Genomic DNA, 26192 nt, shown 5'->3' on the forward strand with positions numbered 1-26192 from the left:
ATACCTTTAATATAATTGTTACAACCAGGGCCAGTCTATTTTTAAATATTTAAGGTAAATAAAATATGAAGAAAACAAAGACTAAAACATATCGCTTTGATCAATAGAATAAAAAACGAAAGCAATGAAAATGCTTGAACAGAAAAAAGTAAGTGGGAACTATTAAAAGCGGGGGAGTGTTTCCAGGGGACACTTTGAACGCACGGTAACACGTTGACGTAATATTGCAGGACGTCCATGTTCGTGGATAAAGCACTGTAAACAGAATTTCTTTTTGAAAAGGCTTTTTATTTTGTAGCAGTACCCGTGTGAGCGGTCTAAAAATGTCAGGAGCAAATGCTTTGAACTCCAAGCAGCCGCCGATTCAGTCGACGGCGGGAGCTGTGCCGATTCGAAATGATAAAGGTATTTGTTGCATCCGTTAGCTTTGATTATTAGCATGTATTGACAAGATATTTCGCTTGAATATCAATAAACTCCTGATATAACACATGTAGTCTGTGTTAAAATACTTTATTATGCTTACTTTTGACCTTATATTTTCCTATATGTTGTTTGTAGTGATCGTATTTGCAACGTGAAAATACAGTATTTTGCATCTGTTTCTACACAACACACATACTGTTTACAGTCATGTAAAGGGGCAGCAGTATGTATGAGATAACATGATGCAATAGCAAATTATAATTGTTTAACATATATGTTTGTAATTTAAAGGTGAAATTTCTATGGAGAAGGTAAAAGTGAAGCGATATGTGTCGGGAAAGCGTCCAGACTATGCCCCTATGGAGTCCTCGGATGAAGAAGAAGAGGATTTCCAGTTTGTTAAGAAAGGTAAAGAGGCTGAACCCGAGATGGAAGTTGAAGAAGATGAATCGTCAGATCCTCGTCTTCGACGTCTCATGAATCGAGTGTCAGAAGATGCTGAAGAAAGGTATAGCTAATCCACCTACATAACGCTTTCTGAGTTATGCTGCCATATATATGTTTTTGTACAAGGAAGCTGTATTTGTTTCTCCCATAGACTTGCGAGACACAGGCAAATAGCAGAGCCAGAGCTGATTGCTCAAAGCAGCGAGGACTCCGATGAAGGAACCTGGCACCCTGAGCGAGAGGAGAGCAGTGAAGATGAAGAAGAGGAGGAAGTTGATGATGAAGTAGGTTCCAATTTACATTTTGGGGATTTAGGCAACATCTTATTGACTTTATAAATGTATTTATAAAATTAGCTAACAAAAACATGGTCTTCTGCATAGGAAATTGAAAGAAGGCGAGCCATGATGCGACAGCGTGCACAAGAGAGGAAGAATGAGGAAATGGAGATCATGGACGTGGAGGAGGAGGGAAAATCTGGAGAGGAGTCTGAATCGGAGTCAGAGTACGAGGAGTACACAGACAGCGAGGATGAAACGGAGCCTCGGTTAAAACCTGTGTTCATCCGCAAGTGAGTTCCTTCGTCAACAGTGAATATCTTGTCTATTTAAACCAGAATAGTTTTGTACCACAAAAACAGACCTTATGTAGTAATGCATACCCTTTTTCCCCATCTTTGTTTGTATTCGTTACAGTGTAATAAATTTGTGACTTAATCCGTATGGTTAATGTGGCTAATTAGGAAGGACCGAGTGACAGTTGCAGAACGAGAGGCTGAAGAGCAGAAGCAGAAAGAACTAGAAGCAGAGGCCAAAAAACAAGCCGAAGAGAGACGACGGTACACACTGAAAATTGTAGAGGAGGAGGCCAAGAAAGAGTTTGAGGAGAACAAACGTACGCTTGCTGCACTTGATGCTCTAGACACAGATGGAGAAAATGAGGAGGAAGAGTATGAGGCCTGGAAAGTAAGAGAACTTAAGCGCATTAAGAGAGACAGAGAAGCCAGAGAAACGTGAGTAGTTCATTTTTGGATTGGGAATTTTTACATTACCCATCACCTTAGTATAGAAATGCAATTTATGATGTTATGTGACATTAACTTGCAGAATGGAGAAAGAGAAAGCTGAAATCGAGAGATTTCACAATCTTACAGAGGAGGAACGCAGAGCAGAACTGCGCAACAATGGAAAAGTTGTCACCAACAAAGCATCCAAGGGCAAATATAAGTTTCTGCAGAAGTACTATCACAGAGGAGCTTTCTTCTTGGTGCGCAATGAGACACTATCACTTTTAGACATCATCGTCATCAACATCATATCCAGTTTATTTATTTTTCATGTCTGATCTTTTCTGCAGGATCAAGAACAGGATGTCTTCAAGAGAGACTTTAGTGCTCCAACCCTCGAGGATCACTTCAACAAAACAATCTTGCCCAAAGTCATGCAGGTCAGTACTGAAAGCGTGCACTGTATTGTTCTTAAAGGATTAGTCAATTCTCTCAAAAAAAAAATCCAGACAATCCACACACCACCATGTCATCCAAAATGCCGATGTCTCTCCCCGTTCAGTCGAGAAGAAATTATTTTTTTGGGGAAAACATTCCAGGATTTTTCTCATTTTAATGGACCCCAACACTTAACAGTTTTAATGCAGTTTAAAATTGTGGTTTCAAAGGACTCTAAATGGTCTCAAACAAGGAATAAGGGTCTTATCTAGTGAGTCAATTGTCATTTTTGGCAAGAAAAATAAAAAATATGCACTTCTAACCCACGACTTCTCTTCTTCCTCCGGCTGTGTGACGAGCCAGCGGGACCTCACGTAATTGCGTAATGACATCAAAAGGTCACATGTTGCATATATGAAACGCACAGTTGCGGACCATTTTAAACAATAAACTGACACAAAGACATTAATTAGTATTATTTGACATACAACAACGTCGTTTTCTACACTTGTAAACACTGAGGTGTAGTTTCGATACGTCATCCGTGACCTCTTGCGTGATGACGCGCTGGCGCATCACAGGACCGGAGGAAGTGCATATTTTTTATTTTTCTTGCCAAAAATTGACAATTGTTTTGCTAGATAAGACCCTTATACCCCGTTTGAGACCGTTCCGAGTCCTTTGAAACCGCAATTGTCAACTGCACTAAAACGGCTAAGTATTGGGGTCCATAAAAAAAGAAAGAAAGAAAGACATCATTTTGGATGACATGGTGGTGTGTAAATTATCTGGATTTTTTTTAGAAAATTGACTAATCCTTTAAAACATATCATGTTATGGTATTTCTTAATTGTAATGGAAGAAAAGTTGAACATATCCTCTAGTGCAGTGGTTCCCAAACATTTCATTTTGCAGCCCACTCAAATGGGTATAATCTATCCTGGGACCTACCAACCGTTTTTTTTAAAAGGGAAATATAAAAATAATTTATGGTATATCATTGCTAGTCATTAATTAGACTAAACTGTTTTTATGTACTGTAATTCATCAACTGGATAGCGACTTTGTGTGACCCACAGTTTAAAAACCCCTGCTCTAGTGATTGTAATTGACCATTTTAATCCAGTAGTTATTGCCAATTGGCAGATCTTAAAATCAAGCACTCTATCATTTAAGTAACCATGCATACACACAATTAAACTAATCATTTAATATGTTTGTAGGTCAAAAACTTTGGACGTTCTGGGCGTACAAAATACACACATTTGGTGGATCAGGACACCACTTCATTCGATTCTGCTTGGGCTCAGGAGAGCGCTCAAAACAGCAAGTTCTTCAAACAGAAGGCAGCGGGTGTAAGAGATGTGTTTGATCGTCCAACAGTGCATAAGAGGAAGACATGAACCCTTTATATGCTTGGGATCCAAGAGCAAATTTAGCTCGAACTTGGGACAGTTTTTAAATTTTTTCCTCCTACAGTACCTTTGCTTGACCATTTCTTTGGGCTGTTGTTGGAAAAACCCCAATAACAAAGACAACAAACCTTTATTGCATTTGAATTGTGTACATGTTTCACTTTGTGTACAGAGTCTAGTCTTTAGTTCCACTTTTTGTAAAGAAAAAACTTTTGTTTTATGGTAATAAATTAAATTACTATGATGAAAATGTGTCTGTTTTAAATGTATTAGCAACAAAATAAGCGTTTGATAAATTCAGGTAGGTACACAAGTTGTACTGTTAAAAAGTTAATTTATTACAGATATAGTGTGAAAGTAAAAGGAAAATGGTCATGACAGTAAGGAAAACAGTTCGATGTGCCAATACTTCTTAAATCAGCCAAATTCAGTTAGTTGGTCAGTGCTACCAATGCTTCAACTACATTGCCCATGTGTTCCCTTAGACTGCGCTCTGCCAGTGCTCTGGATATCTCCATCTCTCCCATCTGTTAAAGACATTAGCATGTATATTTACTTCAGCATTTACACGATGATATGCATTCATGAAAAAAGTGAAGTGAAAACAACTGCAAAAAGTCTACGTACAATGAGCTCCACGTCTTCTTTCTTTATTGTTACTTTGGCTAATTCTTTTTCTCTGTAGATGTGTAAAAAGGAAACTTGTCATGGTTATTTCTTAACAGTTAAATACTGAAGCATTGAACAGAATGATTAAGTATCAACATTTCTCACCTTTCCTGTTTTGCTTTCTGCTCTCTGGATCTTCTGTCTCCAATCACGGACATGGCCTTTAAATACAGACATGCACATCTCTCAATCAATACACATGAACAATTAAAGGGGACTTTAAGATGTCAAATAAATCTTTGGTGTTTCCAAAGTACGTATGTGAAGTTTTAGCTCAAAACATCATAATTTATTATAACATATTGAAATTGCCACTTTGTAGGTGTGAGCAAAAATGTGCCATTTTGGGTGTGTCGTTTTAAATGCAAATGAGCTGATCTCTGCACTAAATGGCAGTACCGTGGTTGGACAGTGCAGATTGTTTGGTATTGTCCCATTCTGACATCACAAGGGGAAACAAATTCCAAATGAGCTATTTTTTCACATGCTTGCAGAGAAGGGTTTAAGTAAGTGGCTTGTTCTTTATCACATTTTCTGGGTTGATAGAAGCACTGGACACCCAATTATAGCACTTAAGTCAGATTTTATATGATATGTCCCCTTTAAAGGGATAGTTTACCCAAAAATGAAAATTGTGTCATTTACTCATCCTTAAGGTGTTTCAAAAAGTTCTGCTGAACACAAAGGAAGATATTTGTAATCAAGCAGGAGCACCACTGACTTACATAGTAGGAAAACAAAATACTATGGAAGTCAACAGTTTGGTTACAAACATCGCTCAAAATATCTTCTTTTGTGTTCAACAGAACAAAGAAATGTATACAGGTTGGGAACAATTTGACGGTGAGTAAATGATGACAGAACTTTCATTTTTAGGTGAACTATCCCTTTAAGACATTAGTACATATTCACACTTCAAAATGTCTTTTATGTTACTAGGCAATATTAAGAATAAATGGACAAAAAGATGGTGAAATCCAATGAATGATTTATGTATCAAATAACTGACTCTTAAGATCTCACTTTTTAGTTAACTAGCAAGTTAACTGTTGAAATGTCACATGATTAAAAATAATATGATATTATATTAACCTACCTTTTTACAGAAGCAATACTGTCTGCTCATAAATGCACATGGTTATCAGCTAACCAACCTAGCCTCGTTAGCTTCTGATACTTGCCGTTTCCAGATCCGAGCTGGATATTTCTTTCTCCTCAGCATAGTCGGTAACTTTCTCCAAATCAGCAGCACCGCTGTCGTGTTTTCGGGGCTTCTCTATTGGTTTTCCTGTGCAGTTTTCATCAGCCTCCAAGTCCAAATCTACATCTCCCTCAGCCGCCATGTTCGCTTCCTCGAGCACCCGGAACTCAAAAGACCGATGTAAACTTTCGGACTGAGATCAATGTAACGCACAGTAGTGATCACGTGTGTTTGGGAAGAAAATAACCAGTGTTGTGCCAAAATGTATATCTGTTGATAGAATATTTATAATGTGGATAAACTATAATACATGTATGCTTCTTATTCATCTTTTTAGTAGCATTAAAGTTGCCACCACATTTTCTTCTTTATCCAGGCGTTCTTTTTATGTGATGACTCCTTTCCTTATAAATAAATGTATAATGTTACATATTTTATTAGACATAATTTACATGTAGTCATTTAATAGATAGATAATTTCATAATCTTGGCATTAAAGAGTAACCTCTAGTACATGAAGAAGATGGGTAGAGTGTCTTAAGTTTCTGTCAAGCTGTTTTACATGCAATTGTAAATTTTTGCCCCCGTTTTTTGTGTTCTGACCCTGGCTGGAGCTGTCCCCGGGAATGTCCGTCCACCTCCTAAACAACCAGCAAATACACTGAAAAGCCCGGTCTACATTTATACTAAGCCTGCGGACTCGGAGTACCAGACCGGAGCAGCCATGTAATGATTATTTTCACCAGCAGAGGGGGCTGCTAGCAACACCGATTACTTGATTGCGCGTCAAGTTATCATCAATCAAGTTATCAAAACTACTCATGTTAAATTAAAGTTATAAACCAATGAAGTGAACTGATCACAACGTGGTACTGTTTTGTGTACATTTTGCATTATTCCATCTCTTTGACGTTTACAAATGCTATAAAATCAGCTGGAGTAGTAACTTTGATGACACTTAATGTCATATGTGTTTATTGTAAAAAGGATAACAAAAATTTCTAATTGAATTAGAAAACCAACAACAATAAAAAGACAAAAACGTCCAAAAAAGGTTTTGTCCCTATTTTTTTTTATTCGTAGATAAACAAATGAGATTTCAATTATATTTTAACTACTGTACTAGGACATGTTTTTATTTGCAAAATCTAGTCACCTTATTGTATAAAGCAATATGGAAAGATTTGTGAGATTTGAACAAAAATGTATGTTCACAATGTTAATAAAGAAATGTCAAACATAAATTGAATTTGTATACATGCTTTTGTTTATGTCTGGGGTTTAAGTTGCCTCCTCCAGAAGAGGTCTCTGAGCTGATCAGATCTATTGTATAGACATATAGCATTTACATTATGAAATGATAATGTTGAATGAAATGATTTTGATTATAATCACAAACCTAAAGAACAAGACATTTTTAAATATCAAAAGCTTAGCATCAAAAAAAATTTCTTGTTTAGATTCGTCTGTATTGCCTTTCTTTTATTATAACAAAAAAAGTTTAGAATACAATTATTTACAACATTACAGAGAGGCAGGTGTTGTTTATGTCTACTGCAGGTTAAAAAACGTTCACACTCCTATTTTTGTCCCTTAATAGGTTTACTGATGGCAAATACTTAAACCTACACTATTACTACGTGCCTCCACTCAACTAAATAATCAGCTTATCAAAAAGAAAGTGTTTTCTGAATACACCTGAAGTACAGCACCTGCTCCACTCTTCGTGTGTTCTCAGAACTTTGAGGAATGGTACAACGGTTTCACAGGAAGCCTTTCCCCATCGTTAATCATCTTTTTATTCTCTTATATGATTGAACATCTGGACCTCCGACAGCCGGATCAATGTGTTGTCGCTGTTGCTGGGCCCAAGTAAGCTTTTGATGGTAGAACTGTGTGTGCTCTTAGCAATTCGGAAATTTGCCTATCTATTAGGACAGCACAATTCAGTGAGCTTGAATTGTGGCTGTAAAATTAGTAAAGTAGACAAAAAGGGACATGTTTGGGTTCATGCATTCAGTATTATTAAATGTTCACACTTTATTGTCCGTAAAGCCACGCTGAAACATAAGTGTTAAGAAAGGCACAATTTATTTTAAGCATTTCTGTGCATTTGTATTTTATATGCTTTGTAAAGTTGTTTATAACTAGAGTTATAACTAAGCCCTTTAAAAAATACAGATCAAATGTTTCAAGTCGAGTGATTTTTATCAAACAGTGTGTTACTGTCTTTCTCTCACACAAGGCCCCCAATTACTGAGTGAAAGACCTCTTGTCATTGTAGATGTTTCATTATGAGGCGGAGATTAGAAACCCATTGAGCATACACTCTGTAACAGACTAATTGGTTTAGAAAAGTTTATGGCTGTGTGATTTAGCTGAGCAAGGATTAAAGTTCCTAAATTAAACTGACTTAGATTCATTTGTTGATGCGGTTAGTTTTAGCAAACATATTTGTTTAAAAATGACATTGTTAATATTTTGATGTACTCCCACTCTGGTAACTGCGTTCCTTTGACATTATAACATTGTGCTAATGACAGTTTTGGCTGCTCGACTGTCAATAGTTTGTGTATTACTCCAGACTGGAATTAACTTTAAGTGTCTAGGCAAAGCACAATTCTGCTTTAGCATCTGACCATGCAATTCATTCACTTATGGATTTTAGAGACTTTTTTTATTATTTCACCAGTCATACAAGCATTAGTTGGTAGAAACATATTGCAGATGGCTGTCATAATTCATGTTTTTATGTTAAATGACTGATCATGATAAGTGTAAAGTAACATTTCCTGTCCCAGTAGTTTTACAAACAACACCCAAAGCTTGATGTTTAGCTCAACACTAAAGGTTTTACCTTATATGATGCAGACATTTGAAATTAGACAAGCAAATATCTCAGAAATGATGTGTAGTTCACTGCATAACTGTGATCATTTTTATCAGAAGATGGCCGAGACTCTGCTGTCTGGATTAATGTGTCACACTATGGTAGAGAAGGTCACCCAGACTGAGATGAGGGCTAAAAACTCCAGGATAATCCCGGCACACATCCTCACGCATACACACTGACCCAAATATAGAGTTACTGAGCATACTGCATAACAACTCATCATAATGCAGCTTGTTTATGAGTGGCATCACACATTATACACGATACACTTTTATTGCATTACTAAAACAGTTTGTGCAGACTTGTTATGTCCAGTATGCCTTAATAAAAATTGTGTTGTTTTATGCAGTATACAGAGATGTGTACAGCTATGTTTGCATGGAGTCTGGACAATGTGGGATCCACTCTGCATGTGCATTCCTCTGAACAACCCATTCATTCAATTCTCTCTTTATCCTGTTTCTGGGTTAAGGCATAAAGATTGGATTATATGCAAGTCAGGTGACTGAGTGGTTCCTAAGGTGTTAGAAACGGGTTATCCAAAATGAACTTTTTTTTTACCTAATTTCTATCCTTACCATAAAATCATAATAAAGCATGTAATAACATTATTGATTTGAACCGATTAGAAAGCAATCGTGATGCTCCTATGGCCCTATTGATATTGTAAAGTGAGTGGCTGGGGGAAGGGAGGGACAGATGGGATAACCTGGCTCCCCCCCAACCCATCCTCCTGTTGCCTAATCTTGTTGGTTGAGTAGAGGCGACTGTAGGGAGGGCAACTGGGCATCCACCCTTGCTCACACGCTCTGCTGGCACCATTTAATGTTCCCAGGCAGCACATAGGATATGGAAAGACTGTTAGAAAGTTTCCACAAGAGGAATATGAGGATGTACGGTTGGGGGTGCATAGAGCAATGTCTGCTGTTGGCTGATGGGAGAAACTTGATGAGGACCATTTAATGCAAACCTGAGCGCCCTCCCACTGTTTGTGCAGCATCCCAAATATATAATAGGACATTATAATTTCTCATAGGAATTTTGTTGATAGTCAAATATAAGCTATGTCAACTGAAGCTTTACACAACAGCGGTGTCTACAGCTATTTCCTGAACATGGTGGCTTATCAGGTGAGAGCAAATTCATTTTAAAGTGAAGGGAGAGATGAGAATGTCATTCCAAGTATTTTGGAATAACACTATTTTTTCCTGACCTGATTGTTACTTCTGTCGGGAATTGAGACTTGAGACTTTTATACTCAAAGTATGAAATATTCGCTATTTATAGTTGGAAAAAATGACAAGAAGGTAATTAATTACAATATTAAAATGCCTCATTATTGGTCATATAGTATTTTTTCGCATGAGAAAGTGAAACATGAACATCATGGAAAGTGCTTCGTGTCAAATACTATTAAGAGTATGAATGACTCAGTCTACCATCATTAGCCTTCAGTGTTGTGTGTCAGTGTTGTTTCAGCCTCTCTATTATTATATTAAAACATTTATTAAGAGCTTTCTTTTGAAACTACAATATGAATTTTAAAGTTATATCCAGTGTATAAACATACAAATTGCTTATATATGTTTTATTTATGGTTCCTTCTGAGACATGCTTGCCAAAAACAGAAACAGCAAGGCTCCTTGTAATTTTTGTACACTTTTGATTAAATGTTTTCATTCCTAATTTAGTTATTTCTAATTCTCCAACAAAAATTCTCCAAAAAAAAAATAATATTTGCACTATTTACCTATTTGCATAATTTCCTATGCATAAATGCATCTGAGGGTGTTGTCAAATACAATGCAATGATAAGCTTGACTGTCTGAATCGTACAGGGTAAATTTTACGATTTCTAAAAATCCTTAGGTGAGTTTGACTGTGTTATATATATGAGCTTGCCTTCATGCTGATTGGGTAGATATGTTGACTACTGATTGTAGACAGCTGGTGACACTTGAGTAGCTTATTTTGACGTGTTCCTCCCAAACTACGTTAATAAAACATTAATTGTTATAGCATGTCCAAAATGCTATTTAGGTGGGTGCAAAAAAGTTTTCATGTGTGTACCTTTAAATGCAAATGAGGTACTGCTTTTTGGGTAAAAATAAATCTGATTCATGTAAATACAGTCTGGAACAATAGTATCTTTAGCTATAAGTGCTACAACGTGTTAAGATACATATTATGAATTCCTTTTGGGTAAAATTAACCAGTCAGTTAGTGGCTCATTGGCGGGGCTTTGTCAGTGTGACATCACATTATCAAGAGAATCAAAACAGCATATCTAATGAGACTCTGGTTTAATGGGGATTAAAATAGGAGTGGGTGGTTGTGTTCACACACTGCTAGCACACATTTATGTCCAAACACATTGTAAAAGTGGATTTTGCAATATAAGTGCTACATTACAAAAAGTTTGGACTTCTTAATATATTTGAAACTATAAATAAATATTATGAAAATATAATGAATTATATTGAAATATTATGAATTGTTTTATAATTTAATGGCTTTAAAGTTTTTTTAGATTCTGTGCTTGTCCACATAGCTTTAAATTATGTCAGGATATGGAATTAATGCAGTGTTACACATTTCTGAAAGGCTATGTTTTTTTATTAAAGCACATGCTGTTAGATATTTCCAGATCCACTATGTATGACATGAATTGTTAATCTGTAGATTTTTAGCCCAATCTAGGTTTCTGGGTTTAGCCAAGGATAAAACATGCCTGGACATCATCCAGTCCTGATCCATTAGAAAAATCCAGATGCTTTGAGTGATCTAGATTAATATCATACCCTCCCTAAACTCAGATCAAGACCTGGTTCTCTGAAGCTATCAGAGACATAGCATCTTCCCTTTATAGTTCACTCAACTGGTCTGTTTTTTTTTTTGGACAGGTATGCTGTTGTTGTGGTCCGGCACCATGTTCGTTGTGCTGCTCTTTCTGCCCACCCATCAAATCATCATCCAGCACACGGATCATGTACACTTTATTCCACATCCTGGCCTGCACTGTTTCATGTCTCATGCTGTCTAAGACGGTCTCAGAGGCAGTGAGAGAGAATGTAAGTTTCCTATAAGACATTTCTTCTCGCTATATAGGCTACAGCTGGTTTTTATTCCCCCATCCTACTCCTAATGCTGATTTTGTAAACAGTCAATTTGCCAGCCTAATCTGCACCATACAGAAATGTCCTAACAGACCTCACTCTTCCTCAGGTGCCTTTCTTTAATGTGGTCTGCGATGAGGCTCACGGTGGAGGGAACTGTCAGATGTTGGTGGGGTACTCGGCTGTCTACAGGGTGTGCTTTGGCACAGCTTGTTTCTACTTGATGATGGCAATCTTTCTGATTGATGTAAAATCCAGTCAGGATTTTAGAGCGCTTATCCACAATGGGTCAGTGATTCTATTTTATGATGCCAATATCACACTACTATAGATAGATATAAAATAACACAAACCTATTCTCCATATCTTCACTTAGGTTCTGGTTTCTGAAGTTCATCACCTTGCTTGGAATGATAGCTGCTGCCTTCTTTATTCCCACAGAATCCTTTGTGCATGGTGAGCTGATCACCTTCAAATCTGAAAGTAAATTAAAGTGAATTGATCAAAACATTGTGATTTTTCTAGCAAATAATCTACATCTAATGTGGTAGTAGCTATTTTTTCATCATCATATACAACCCCCAGGTGTCACTATAAACACACTGATCATTTTACAAGCGGCAACAGCACAGATTTACAGAATGTACAGTAAATCTCATTATGGCTGGATTTCACTTGTTTCAAATATGATAAATCTTCTATAATGTCCATGTACTTTCTGGGTTTAGATGCTTTAAGTAGGTCTCATTTAGGGGTGCACCGATAAATGCCGATATACACTAATAATACGTGGCCGAAAACTATTCTGAATCACACAGACGATATTATTCACAGCTATTTCATGTAATACGGCTTTTGATCAGTAACGTTAAGTCCTTATTGATCTGTAATCACTGTTAGTTTGAGTCGTTTATAACATGCATTTCAAAAAGCAAACTCGTCAAACATTATGATTATACATATTCTTTATTATCATGAAAATACCTGAAAAGATTTGAAGAAGAGCAATATAAATATATCCAAAAGACATTTACTGGAGCTGCGTGTGATATCTGCGTGTGTATGGTTCTTCGTCTGCAGAGCATATTGAACTTCTGCACGAGAGCGCCCTCTGGCTTTTGGATGTAGCGGCATTTCACTGTAATTCATTGAGAAGCATAGCAAGCATCATCGGCAAATATATTGGTGTACATAGATATGTATAAAGACAAGATGTGTTATGCTGCGTTTACACCAACTGCGTTTCAGGCGTCAAAATCGTGTCTACCGCGCCTAGTTTGCCGCTTGAACAGTTTGAATGCATTTGTGTGTGTAGAGCAAAATAGATGCGCGGAAAAAGCAAGCATTTGACGCGCGTCATAGGCAAGCATTTGTGAGAGGGGCAAGTGCTATGCAGTTGTCTGTTTGCAAGATGACTGATGTTGATTGTGCATTTATCGAGAGAGTTACCAGTTTGTATTTGGTAACCTTACTATAGGGGGTAGGGTGTATTTACAACTTACCAGGTTGCCCGATGTCCTCACTGACACTCTTCCAAGAGAGGTCCTTTTTATTCCTGTCTCTATAGAAATAAGAACTTGTGTCGTATAGCTCTGGGTGACTGCTTATGGACAATATCAAGCGTTCCTTCAGGTTGAATGAGTGACTCCGGGTGGGACTGCCTCCACAGCAGCAAGCAGGCTCCTGATTGGTTAACGCGGCGCGAAATTCCGCCAAAGTTCAAATTTTTCAACTCGGGCGTCAGCCGGCAATTCGCGTCAATCACAAAATGCACAAAAAGCACCATTCACGCGTACCGCGCACAACACTCAATTTGCGCCGCGGGACCTCCAGACGCACGTCAACGCGTCTTCACATTGACTTAACATTGAAATCACTCGCGCTTAACGCCTATACTGCGGTTGGTGTAAACGCAGCATAACATCATCACCTGGCAGCCATCTTACCACAGGCAGCTCGCTCACTCGTAGAATTGAGTTTTAATGGTTAAGGTTCTTTTAAATGACCATAACTTGCTAAATTTTCTACCAATTTTCAAATGGTTTGGTTTCGAGTTTTTTTGTGATTGTTGCGGGCAAAAATCCTCGATTTTGCGGCACGTTTTCTTAAAAAATGCGATGGAATATGCGGGATATTTATGCGATGGAATTGCTGGAATTTGCGAAAATTGCGGAACTTGCAAAAACTGCGGAAATTTGCAAAAGCTGCAATGATGTTCACGTCACATAATCACGTCACTTCATAACGTTCCCATGGCAATAGAGGACACGGCTGCGCTTTTGGGAAGTAAATGCAACATTTTTCAACTTTCTGCTAATATATATGTGAGTTTTTGCTACGAAAATGCAGAGATTATGAAATCATGCAAGCCCCGCATATTTTGTGCGCGGAAATATGTAATTAATGCGGCGAAAGTGCGTTGTATTTGGAAAAAATGCAGCCCCGCATAAATATGCGGACTTTGGCTGATTATGCAATATATCGCGCGATCGCACAATCGCGTTTTTCTGGAGAGACTGTATAATAGGTACATCTTTGACGTTTATAACAAATCAAACCGTTTAAAGATCGGTAGAAAATTAAGCAAGTTATGGTCATGTAAAAGAACCTGCACCATTAAAACTCAATGCTACGAGTGAGCGAGCTGCCTGTGGTAAGATGGCCGCCAAAAATCTAGCCTTTATACATATCTATGTTGGTGCACCCCTAGTCTCATCCCTATATCTTGCTATCATGGAATAGGATCAATTGTGACCCAGTGTCAAAAACCCAGCCAAAGTCATTTTTGTGATTTACTATTTTCTACATAAATCATCCTAAATAATGTAAAGAACAGTATGTGAAAATATAACCTTGATATTTTTAATATTGACTGAGTAAGACTATGTCATAGATTAAAATCAATGAGTGAAATCTAACTTTCATGCTCATAATCTCATGTTTAGATTTTGAGACTTTATTTACAGACAAGATTACAATTGTTACATATTCTGTTTTATTTTGTTTTTTTTCTGTGTAGCCTGGCATTATGTCGGAGTGGTGGGGGGTTTTGCTTTCATCCTAATTCAGCTCATTCTCATCACTGCTTTCGCACACACCTGGAATAAGAACTGGTGAGGGAACTGCATTTTGTGGGTACCTAAAACAAAATAATTACTATAGCAAGCAAGGCACTCATTACTAGACTGAAAACGCAAACCTCATCTGGCTAATGTCTGAATTGTATCCCTCTCAGGAATGATGAAATTTCACCATCCACACATAGTTTTTGATAATCTCTGCCTCTTACTCCCTTCCTGTTTGTCTCTTTGGTATCTCGTTTATTCACACAAACATTCAAACTCATCCTCCTGCTCACCTTATGACATCCGGAATGTTTCCAGATGTTTTCAAAAAAGACTTTATCGCCATTTCAGCACTTAACACAATGAACATAATAGGATTTCCTGTTAAGCGGATAACTAACTCTTAAAGTATGGAAACTCTCCAAGAGAAACATGCAGTAGTGAATGAATGCCTCTTTTTAGATTTACACTTGAGGCAACAATGACCTCACCTTGTCTCCACCCGTCTATCATTTACAGGTTAACCGGTGCAGCTGAGAATAAGAGGTGGTATGTGGCAGTCATGTGTGCTACGCTCTTTTTCTACACCATCGCCACAATGGCCTTCACTTTCATGTACAAATACTACACTCACCCAGCTGGATGCCACCTCAATAAAGGCCTGCTATGGACAAACCTGGCCCTCTGCGCCATCATGTCTTTCATCGCAGTCACTCCCTGCGTGCAACAAAGTTAGTGCTGCATCTTTTTATGCCCTCTGACTAAATCACAGATGACAATAAAGCAGAAATCTTTTATTGCAACAAAATACAGTAGTTAAAATGCAATCGTGATTTAAGATGACAGTAGGTTTTGTTCTACTTCTCAGAGCAGCCACGCTCAGGACTCCTGCAAGCGTCCATCATTTGCTGTTATGTGATGTACCTGACCTTTTCTGCCCTGTCCAGCCGGCCACCTGAGAAAGGTAACTAGGAAAGATTGCACCTTGCTAAACTGTTTTAGATCTGGAGTGATATAAAACGATATGGTCCCTATTGGAGGGTCCAGCTGGGACCAGCATAAGCTGGTAGCATGTAGTCACGACCACATGTAGTTAAACCAGCAGTAGCTGGTTTAAGCTGTTCCTCCCACCCTGGCAAAGCTGGTCAAGTTGGTGGGTCAGCTAAGGTGACCAAAACATAGCTAGACCAGCTTAAACAGTGACCAAAACACAGCTAGACCAGCTTGCTACACCAGCAATACCAGCTAAAACCAGATCACCAGCTTATGCTGGTCTTAGCTGAATTTTTCAGTATAGTGCTTCTTGCTGGTGTAATATAACATGTATCACAAGTCTTGATGTGATTTTGCTAAACCTATTTGAGGTCCTGTATAAAAGGTATGCTGCATTAATTTAAAAGATTAAAGACAAATTGATAACTAACATAGAATGGTATAATTTTCATTATAAAGGCTGTTTTATATGAGCAAAAATGCCTTACAGGTACTTAAAGTAAATATTGTAAATTACTTATAGCCTACTTTAAGCTGATGGGCATAATGCGCAATTACATTTGAATAATGCAAAGTTTACTTACCTGCACCATTTTTAACAGTGTATATTGTTTATATTGTGTGTTTTTTTAATCTACAAAGAACTTACATTCAACAAAGTGTACTGACTGTAGCCACTGCAGACCTGGTTAAGACTTTTTTGTTTTTATATCGCCTGAATGACTATAAACAAAACTTTATTTGGTATTTAATATCCGAACACCAAATTGTGCAGATTTGCATTAGCTCAACGAGCTGCGCATGCCTGAATATAGGGAGTTAACCAATCACTGGCCGCAAATTTGCATATAACCCATCTCGGCAGTCAGAACGAGTAACTTTTCTTTATTTTTCACCTAAATCTCACTTAATAACGAAATTTCAACTATAATATACACCTACCCGGTCGGGTAAAACAGACCTGTTAATGTATCATTAAAATGTTTCGTTAGGTACCCATTTCCCTCTCACCGTTAAGGTAAAGTATGGTTGCATACGGAGGGTATAAGGAGACGCCTCGCTTGCGTCATCTTTCGAGCGGTAGGAAGCTCACTGTAGAGGTTACATACAGAGTGCTCGTCACTCAACCAATCACCTCGGGGAAGGTCTGAGACAAGAGCCAATCGCTGTCCTTGCAGGACATCATCTGACTAGATGAGCGAATGCACAGTAAATGTGGGTCACAATGCGGTGTTCTCGCATGAGACGTTGACGGGAGCGGATTCAGCTAACGTCAACTGATGCGATCCGCGCTGACTTGGAAACGTTCGCGGCTGGCGTGCTGAGTTCAATGTGTGAGCTAGTGCACGGCACTAGAACCCAATTCAGACTACTCTCCCTCCGCTCTTTTCTTTCATATACTTCATATTCAATCATTGTTACATATTTCTATAGATTTTTTTGAAGAGATTTTACATTGCCATAGCATAAAGACACCAAATAGGTTAAAATAAAAAATTGTGTGATATCTATTGATCAAAGATATTCTTACAAGAATAAACCCATGAAATCATCTTTGAAGTGCTTGGCTTTTATAGTATGAATATGTTAGCATTAATGGGTTTACATCCAAACGTGAAGCAAATATTTTCAAAATTCGCAAAAAAAAGAAAAACAAACAAATTCGAATTAGTTGCGTTTCTAGGTTGTTTGAGCGAATAACGTGGTATTGGTAACCTAGTAACCGTGCAGCAGTAAACAAAACAAGGTACGCTTGGAAAATGGACTGCATGTAGTCACAATGGGGCAAGTTATTAATTTATTTGCAGTGCAGCTTGTAATTACCAAACTAAATGTTGTGTGTACAGAAGAAGGAATGGCACTAGCAGCAAGGATATTGCCATGCACTGGAAATGCAAACGCCACGGACTGACCGTCTAGCAGCTGTTTCCGCTGGAGATGTCTTTACCCCATGGGGCTCGACGTCGTCGTCGTAATGTCCTTGCTGCTAGTGCCTAAAAAGTCTGCATAATTCTATGCACAGCATTCAATTACAAGCTTGGCAATTACAAGCTGCACGGCAAATACATTAATAACTTGCCCCATTGTGATGCAGTCCTGTCTCCATTTTCCACGCGTACATTGTTTTGTTTACTGTTGGTTACCAGGTTACCCAATACACCGTCATTCACTCAAACAACTTGATGGAACGCACCATAGCTAATGGTTTATGACATCATTTAGCATCTTAGCTTCAGATTGGTTGTGAAATTGTTCTAGTGACATTTTGGTGTGATAGGCTTATCTAGATTTTTGTGTTTAAATTTAAATCCCAATTTTGAATGTACATTAAATTGTTTTTCATGATTGTTAAAGTCGCACTGAAATGAAAAAAATGTCATATTTTTTGGAATATTGTGGTGTGTTTTTTAATGATTTATCTGTGAGCTAAATTGACGTGCCTTCATAATTTTTAATCAAAAATGCAAATCTTTTCCCTTCCTCGAAACAATAGGCTTTTTGGCGGATGACATTAAAATACCGCGAGAGCAGTTCAAAAGCATACAATAGAGTCTGTCCTCAAGTTGTCGGTTCTTGCAGCGCCACATGAAGTCGAAGAAGCCTAATCTCTTTTTACTTCAGGATATATGGTATGGAAGGGTCAGGAAAAAGATTGCGGCAATTAGCAAATAGCAACATGACCCAACGTCAAATAATCCAGTCAGTTACTTCTCGATGGACAAAATTCAAGTCCACTCTTTTAAAAGGGACATACCATGAAAATTTGACTTTTTCCATGTTAAGTGCTATAATTGTTAAGTGCTATAAATGTAAGCTGAACCCAGTAACTTAGTTTTGGTAAACCATTCTCAACATGCATGTGAAAAAATAGGTCATTGAAATTTGGCTCCCCTGGTGATGTCAGAATTGAATAATACCGCCCCTTAATCTGCACTATCCAACCACGCCACTTACATTTTATACAGAGATCAGCTCATTTGCATGTTAAATGACACACCCAAAACGGCACATTTTTGCACACACTTGGCAATTTTAACATGCTATAATAAATTATCGATATGATATTTTGAGCTAAAACTTCACATACCGGTATGTACTCTGGGGACAACAAAGATTTATTTGACATCTTAAAAAAGTCTTTTGAAATGTCTCCTTTAAATTTCAGAAGCCGTTTCACTCGGATATACGTCACCACGGTGAAAATAAGACCATATTTCCATTTCTTGACGACTTTAAAGCAGTCTAGTTTATTATCCTAATTTTTATTTTAGCTAAATATCACATTCATCAATGTAAATTCTCTAAAAGCAAACCACTTTTTTGATATTGAAACTTGAAATTAATGAAAAATGAAAATTCTGTCATCATTTTCTCACTCTCATGTTGTTACAAACCTGTATACATTTATTTTTTCTGATAAACACAAAGGAAAATATTTTGAGGAATGTTTGAAACCAAGCCGATAATGAGCCCCAATCACTTCTATAGTAGGAAAAAGTATACGGAAGTGAGTGGGGTCATGAACGGTTTGGTTACAAACATTCCTCAAAATATCTGCAACATAACTTACATTCACTAACTGGTTCAGTGACACAATTATCAATTTGCAATACTATTACTGTTCCTCCCAGCACCACATACATGTCAGCACAAAGCCATGGAAATAATCAGCTCTCAGGTCTGTGTTATTTCAGTAAATCAAACATAACTATAAGGTCAAAGGGTCAACCTCTGTGCAGTCCTGACAAAGTGTAATTGAATTGATTTATCCCTCAGCAGACTTAATCGAACAAGTTGTAATCACAAAGTCATTAATCAAAAGACATCCTGCGAGTCTTCCATCAGGTTCCTCATCTCACATCATTTAATCCATTAGTGCTGAAAATTTGGAGAAAATCTGTGGCATACCGCAAAGGTGATGAATGGTATATGCTCAACATATGACAAAGATGAATGAGATTTCCAGACAGAAAAGCTCTGTTGATTGAGGTCAGCTCTCATGCATGCAACACAGATGTAGTTGAGTGTGTTTCACATGGCCGTTTGAAATACAGATGTTATACTGCTGGTGAATGTAAAAGAGAAGATCACAGCCATTGTTGAGTGTCAGGATTGCGGAATGATTATTACAATTTCCAGATTTTATCAGATGAAGAGCTTTTACTTCAAATGTCACATATGTAGTGAGATTAATTAATATTGCAGCATTGTTGCTTCTAGCGAGCAAAAATGTAGTTCTGGAGTGTGATGGAAAACAAAAAATTTTACACATTTGTTTGTGTTGGTATTAGCGTGTCATGTTCTCTAACTATTAGTGTCTTTTCAATCTCTGCTGCATGACTTCATCATAAAGGACTGCAGGGCACCCTGAAGCATGCTGGGAGTTTAATCCCATCTCAGAGGAACTCTTACAAACACGCAATATAAACCTGCAGCAATGGGCCAATGGCTTGGGTTAAATTGAAATTCCTAAACTGAATGCGTAAATGTGACACTCTTATCCTATGCTATTATCTATTGTTTGCTTTTAATGCACTGAATTCAAAGGAATGTGCAGAACATGAATGACTCCAAAACCTCCAAAGATGTTTGTGTGTCCTACTGAGGGAGAATTGTGCAACACATTCAGGCTTTGAAAACACTGTCTAGATAGGAGCAAAATGTGACAACTTTGTTTTTGTCTGTGATTTTAGTGGAGTATCAGGGGGTCAACATGACAGTGTGCTACCCCAAAGTCAGCAGGAATGAAATTCAAAATGAAGGCAATGCTGTGGCCATTATTGGGGCTGCAATCATGTACTGCTGTGTTCTCTTTGCATGGTGGGCATCCTGTATCTTATCCCAATTTTTTAAAGATTTTTAAGATTCTTATTGGACAAAGTAGTTTAGTGGGATGTTAATAACTAACTAACGACTTATTTTCTATTTCAGTAATGAGGCTTCATACTTAGCTGAGGTCTTTGGACCTTTCTGGATGATAAAAGTTTATCGCTACGAATTCCAAGTATGTCTCCTTTTCATATCTTGAAGTAGTTTTAGTGATTTGAACTTTGAGACCTTGTAGAAACATTGCAAAAATGCCCTTAAAGTCTGTGTAAAGTCGATTCAGGGAATTGTTTCTAAACACATTAAAAATGTATTGCCGAAACACATTACAAAGGCTGTAAAGTATGTAGTACTGGTAGTTACACCAAAGTTTCCACATTTTTATGTATTTATTTGGATTATTTGGGCGTCACTAGTCAACTTTAAAATTGTCTTGATAGCGTATGCAGCCTACAAATACGACCTTAGGAGGCTGCAGCCTTCTGATTGATAAATGGCCAAGCAGCTTTTCCACAAGTGGTTTCAGAGCCAACAGCGGACATGCCCCAAGATTTCAATAACTTATTTTTAATCACTTAAATTTGTCTGGGTGGTTAATAGCATATTTTTCTATGGTGTGACAAACGGAACACATTTAATATTAGACTTTACACAAACTTTAAATATTTTAACATTGTCATTCACTGACAAGCTCTTTCTGTTTGCCCGCTGACAGAAAGCCAGCTGTTGTTTCTGCTGCCCAGAGGCAGAAGATGGTAAAACAATCTTGCAAGTTTCAGTATCTAAGTTAATGAAATTAAATAAAGTTGAAATGTTCGAAACAGCTTTGTTTCTCTTCATCCAGAGGAGGAGTTTGTCATCGATGAAAACAAAGGCTGTCAGAAGGTCATCCACAATGAAGCACAACGTGTTGCCTACAGCTACTTCTTCTTCCATTTCGTCTTCTTTCTGGCCTCCCTCTACGTAATGATGACCCTCACTAATTGGTTCAGGTCAGTTGCTATGAGGTCATCTGAACTGTTTTGGATTAACTTTGGATGTCAAAGTAGAAAGCACTGGATTGACAATAAACATTAGTACACCTAAGGCCTGGTTTCAAGTCTACTTACTGCCTTACAAAGGCAAAAGTTGTTCATGAGCCCCATTCACTTCCATAGTATTCTTTTTTCCTACTATGCAAGTCAATGGGCCTCATGAATGGTTTGGTTTCAAACATTCCTCAAAATATCTTCCTTTCATCAGAACAAAGAAATGTACAGTGTTGGGGAAAGTTACTTTTAAAAGTAATGCATTACAAAAAAGAAACTAATTGCGTTACTTAGTTACTTTTCATGGAAAGTAATGCTTACGTTACTTTTTGGTTACTTTTGCGTTACCTTTTCTTGGTTGAGGCTTGATTTCTTTAAGGTCTTGCATGTGTTTTTATGACTGAAAAGTTCGGCATTCAGAAATTGTATATGTCATTACAAAAACGTTGAGCTCTGGCCTGCCATCTCAGTTTCTGACTCAAACTGTTCCCACACAGGCGTTTAAGCACAGAGTGCATAATTTGACTATGTTTAGTTTAATTCAGTACATACTTTTTTATCTAATTAATTAAACTAAAAAAGTAACTTGCATTACTTTAAAAAAAAAAAAAATATTATTGTGTACATTTAAAAAGTAATGCTTCAGAAAAGTAATATTATTACGTAATGCACGTTACTTGTAATGCGTTACCCCAACACTGGAAATGTATAAAGGTTTGGAACAACATGAGAGTGAGAAAATAACTACAGAATTTTCATTTTTGGAATCCCTTTAACTCGCAAAAGTGTGAAACTCAGAAAAATATATCCCAAAAATATAACTCACCTTATCCAAAAAACAAAAGTTACTGCCTTTTGCTTTTGTAGGGCAGTTTAGACTTCCCAGACTAAAATTCATGTTTGAGGTTTCTTAACTAAAAACAATTAGTACATTTTAAAGGTGCAATGTGTAATTTTTAGAAAGAATCTCCTGACAGAAATGCAAAATAATATACAAAACTATATTATCAGTGGTGTATAAAGACCTTTCATAATGAACTGTTATGTTTTTATTACCTTAGAATGAGACGTTTTTATTACATCGAGGGTCCCCTTACATGGAAGTTGCCATTTTGTGCTGCCATGTTTCTACAGAAGCTCTTAACAGGCAAACTTTTTTATTAAGTTGTCTCCAACAATGACATGTTTGTCCCGTGTCAGCTACCGTAGCTTCTCTATGCGTTTCAAAAGCAAGGGGTGAGCTGTAAACTGAGCTGTTGGTTGCAATTTGCAACCTCACCACTAGATGCCACTAAAACTTACACACTGCACCTTTAATTTTTTTATATAAACACATGAAATATTTTCATTATTTAAAAAAAACACAACATGTAATATTCATTTTAAACTATGGAGGGTGCAATTATGTTTCGCTTTTTCTGAAATTAATGACGTATAATGGTTGTTCTGAAGTTTACTACAGTAAATACTACTATCTTCTATAGTTTTTCATTTTAGAATTTTTTATTTTCCACTCACACATTTTTACCTCTCGTCTTTATTTTGATCTTTTACAATGTTTTTTTTCCCTATTATTATTTATTATTCTTCATAATCTTCCATTCAGACATGATGCTGTATTTTACATGAAATGCGGACCAAATACCACCACCTGCCCTCTGTGTGTGTTTATAACTCTCATCTTCTGGTTCACATGTAAGGAATAATTGACGACGGCCATTGAATTATAAGAAAATAATGCACACCAAGGTGGAGTGCCGTTACACCGCAGGTGTGCATTATTTTCAAATAATTCAAAGGACCGGAGTCAATTATTCCGCTTATACCACGGTTACCACAAACATTGCTCTGGTGCCTATTTTTAAGACATTTGTCAAGTTTGGTGTGCGGCTTACAGAAAATTAATAATCAACACCCATAGAACATTTCTCAGCCAATCAGAATGTAGCATTCAACAGACCCGTGGATAAAATTTTATAATCTACGGATTGAAGACTTGTTTATTATGTTTAGCTCACTGTAGCTTTAATAGAACGGGTTTTATTGCAACCATTTGACTTCATCTATAGTGATGAAAAACAAAATGGCAGCCTCCGAATATTTTTTTCATGTTTATTAAAACTATCACATTTCTGTTTTTATTTTCATATTGCCAATCCCAGTGTTAATCTATTAAACCATACACATGTTTATAACCGGGGTACCTTTTAAGAAAGCCTGCAGGTTCCTGATATTGCCCAAATGGTGAGGTCACACTAAATACAAAAATGAAAAGCTGATTTTAAAAAATTGAAAAAACAAATTTCCTGTGTTTTCTGATTGTATTCTAATAGACCAAGAAATAATTATACAGTATATGCTCACTACCATTGCAACAACAACATGGTGTTCTAAGATTTTTGAGGAGTACTGTATATTTTTAAATGTTATCTGTTAAGCAAGTGGTTCATGAAAGATATTTCTAATACACTGTTTTCATTCCATGTCCTCCAGTTATGAGACCGCTGTGCTGGAGACCACCTTCACCCATGGGAGTTACTCCACATTCTGGGTCAAGCTGACATCTTGCTGGGCTTGTGTGGTTCTTTATCTGTGGCTTCTCCTAGGCCCCCTGTGCCACTGCCAGTCAGATCGCAAACGCCCTCGCCGCGCCCGCATCAAGAGACGGACCGCCAACCAACGCCATGTAGTGTGTGAATCGGTTTTTCACCTCGAAGGCAATGGGTCACTCCAGAACTCTGCACATTATAATGAGCACCGATGCTCCTGCTAATCCGATTAGGATTAAAATGACCAGCACAGTGAATGCAATTTAACATGGGCATGAAAACATTAACCGTGTTTCAGACTGTATGAGCATACCTGGGGATGTTCTAAAAATTGCCAAAAGGAATATGCAACGAACTCAATTTTTGGACAAGTTGGACATTTGAAAATTTTGTGAAACTAACATTTTACATTAGCTTGCTGTGTAGATGATCTTAGATATAAATGTTTATAGATTAAAGGTGGGGTGCATGATCTCTGAAAGCCAATGTTGATATTTGAATCACCTAAACCAACACGCCCCTACCCCAATAGAATCTGGACCTTCTTTTGATAGACCCGCCCCACCCATACTCAGCAACCCCAGGCAACGATGTCGGTTAGTAGACATGCCGCTTACTGCTGATTGGCTACAAGTGTGTTTTGGTACTCGGCCCGACTCCCTTTTCCAAAGTGTTTTCAAAAATCATGCACCCCACCTTTAAGAGGTGTAATGCTTTATTTCATTGATCTGTGGTTTATATATGTGCTGTAATAGCCATATGCTCTAGGGATGAGCCCCTCCCACTCTCTTAACCAATCAGAGGGCACAGGGAGAAAAAGCTATAATGACTTAAAAAAGCGACAACTAGCCTGTTGAGCTTTGATTGCAAGTTTATGTTAGTTTTGTGGTTTTATGTCACTCATATAAGTTATTTTTGTAAATATATTTTTGCCAAAACACATTCTATAGCTTATGAGTGTTCTATAATTTAGCAACCACATCAGGGTAATAAAATCATTTTAGTCTGCTAATGAGTAAAGGGAACATGTGCAAAATAACGACCAAAAATAAAGAGCAAAACAACAGGTCGTGCATACCATAGACCAGTGGTTCTCAAACTTTTTCCGCGTGCGGCCCCCCTTGTGTATGGTACATTCCTTTGCGGCCCCTCCAAAGAAAAATTTTGACAAAAAACTGTTCTAAAATTTTACATTTTAATTAAACAAAACATATTAAGTTATACAAAGTAGTGCTGTTGGTTAGTAGCCTTATTTTCTTAGGTTTAATTACACAGAATTCATGATAATTGAAGGTATTTTATAAAATGTCATAAAACTGGGGCCCCCCTGGCACCATCTCGCGGCCCCCAGTTTGAGAACCACTGCCATAGACACACTTATCTTGTATGTTGTGATAAAGCAAAACTTGTTTTAAAGAACACCTATTTCACTGCTAAAAACAACATTATTTTGTGTATTTGGTATAATACAACATGTTCACGTGGTTTATGGTACACATTATTTTCCACAAACTGTCAATTTTTGTAGCTCCAAATTTAACTCTCTTCCTGAAATGCACAAATTTTAAAAGCGCTGTGTCCCTGATTGGCCAGCTAATCTGTACGTTGTGATTGGCCTGAATACCTCTGACGTCAGCAGGAAATGTGACGCTCCTTACCATGTTTGAAAGATTCGCTCACAATGCAATGCTAACAGGAGTTAACTTACAGGCTGTGAGTCTGAAGCGGGAGGAATTATGAAAATGTCGGTCTTCTTTACATCACCAATCCCAGGAAGTAAACTGTTGCCTACAATCCGTGTGTTTGTTGTAGTCCAAGAAAAGAGATTTACGTTGGAGACGATAACTCACGTCATCGTTTACTTTTGGGTTTGTACCTTTTGCATATCGTTAACATGTACTAATACACACCTACACAGCAAAGGAAATTTAAAAACGTGAATCGGACAATAGGTGCTCTTTAAACACTTAATAATTTTACATTCAGACTTCATATCAAAAACATATTGATGGGAAAACGTTAAAAATTATACAGCCATCAAATCAAAATTTCCTCTACAAATACTGATAAAATATAAATACATATTTTAAAAATGCACATAAAGATAAACATAATGTCA

At 37.3% G+C, this 26192-nt stretch overlaps 3 protein-coding genes and 1 long non-coding RNA gene across 4 annotated transcripts; 2 read left to right on the forward strand and 2 right to left on the reverse strand.

Moving 5' to 3' along the window:
- The first annotated feature begins 183 nt into the window (after window positions 1-183).
- Window positions 184-3982, forward strand: mfap1 (microfibril associated protein 1). The gene is made up of 8 exons (XM_055209361.2): window positions 184-405; window positions 718-934; window positions 1025-1157; window positions 1257-1444; window positions 1616-1885; window positions 1980-2139; window positions 2230-2319; window positions 3541-3982. The coding sequence occupies exons 1-8, from the start codon at window positions 324-326 to the stop codon at window positions 3718-3720; spliced, it is 1320 nt and encodes a 439-aa protein (XP_055065336.1). The 5' UTR covers window positions 184-323; the 3' UTR covers window positions 3721-3982.
- Window positions 3844-5787, reverse strand: hypk (huntingtin interacting protein K). The gene is made up of 4 exons (XM_055209375.2): window positions 5583-5787; window positions 4507-4562; window positions 4360-4411; window positions 3844-4259 (listed from the first exon to the last, which is right to left on the reverse strand). Exons 1-4 carry the CDS (start codon window positions 5742-5744, stop codon window positions 4164-4166), a joined length of 366 nt encoding a protein of 121 aa, XP_055065350.1. The 5' UTR covers window positions 5745-5787; the 3' UTR covers window positions 3844-4163.
- A 3362-nt stretch (window positions 5788-9149) lies between these two features.
- On the forward strand, window positions 9150-25920 carry serinc4 (serine incorporator 4). Its single transcript, XM_055209388.2, has 12 exons — window positions 9150-9625; window positions 11399-11566; window positions 11721-11899; window positions 11988-12067; window positions 14631-14724; window positions 15196-15407; window positions 15545-15640; window positions 20364-20490; window positions 20602-20674; window positions 21212-21251; window positions 21341-21488; window positions 24018-25920. The coding sequence occupies exons 1-12, from the start codon at window positions 9560-9562 to the stop codon at window positions 24295-24297; spliced, it is 1563 nt and encodes a 520-aa protein (XP_055065363.1). The 5' UTR covers window positions 9150-9559; the 3' UTR covers window positions 24298-25920.
- LOC129447645 (uncharacterized) lies at window positions 11717-16576 on the reverse strand. Its single transcript, XR_008645529.2, has 3 exons — window positions 16319-16576; window positions 11965-12088; window positions 11717-11849 (listed from the first exon to the last, which is right to left on the reverse strand). It is a non-coding gene; the product is annotated as an uncharacterized lncRNA (long non-coding RNA).
- Window positions 25921-26192: the final 272 nt, after the last annotated feature.

This window comes from Misgurnus anguillicaudatus, chromosome 21, assembly GCF_027580225.2.
Source record: "Misgurnus anguillicaudatus chromosome 21, ASM2758022v2, whole genome shotgun sequence".
Taxonomy (NCBI): domain Eukaryota; kingdom Metazoa; phylum Chordata; class Actinopteri; order Cypriniformes; family Cobitidae; genus Misgurnus; species Misgurnus anguillicaudatus.

Coding starts and splice junctions, on each gene's coding strand:
- mfap1 (XM_055209361.2), top strand. CDS start 324: ATGTCAGGAGCAAATGCTTTGAACTCCAAGCAGCCGCCGATTCAGTCG. Junction 935..1,024: donor TCAGAAGATGCTGAAGAAAG/GTATAGCTAATC, acceptor TTTCTCCCATAG/ACTTGCGAGACACAGGCAAA. Junction 1,158..1,256: donor AGGAGGAAGTTGATGATGAA/GTAGGTTCCAAT, acceptor TCTTCTGCATAG/GAAATTGAAAGAAGGCGAGC.
- hypk (XM_055209375.2), bottom strand. CDS start 5,744: ATGGCGGCTGAGGGAGATGTAGATTTGGACTTGGAGGCTGATGAAAAC. Junction 4,563..5,582: donor CCAGCTCGGATCTGGAAACG/GCAAGTATCAGA, acceptor CTGTATTTAAAG/GCCATGTCCGTGATTGGAGA. Junction 4,260..4,359: donor AAGAAGACGTGGAGCTCATT/GTACGTAGACTT, acceptor TGTCTTTAACAG/ATGGGAGAGATGGAGATATC.
- serinc4 (XM_055209388.2), top strand. CDS start 9,560: ATGTCAACTGAAGCTTTACACAACAGCGGTGTCTACAGCTATTTCCTG. Junction 20,675..21,211: donor TTTATCGCTACGAATTCCAA/GTATGTCTCCTT, acceptor GCCCGCTGACAG/AAAGCCAGCTGTTGTTTCTG. Junction 21,489..24,017: donor ACCCTCACTAATTGGTTCAG/GTCAGTTGCTAT, acceptor CATGTCCTCCAG/TTATGAGACCGCTGTGCTGG.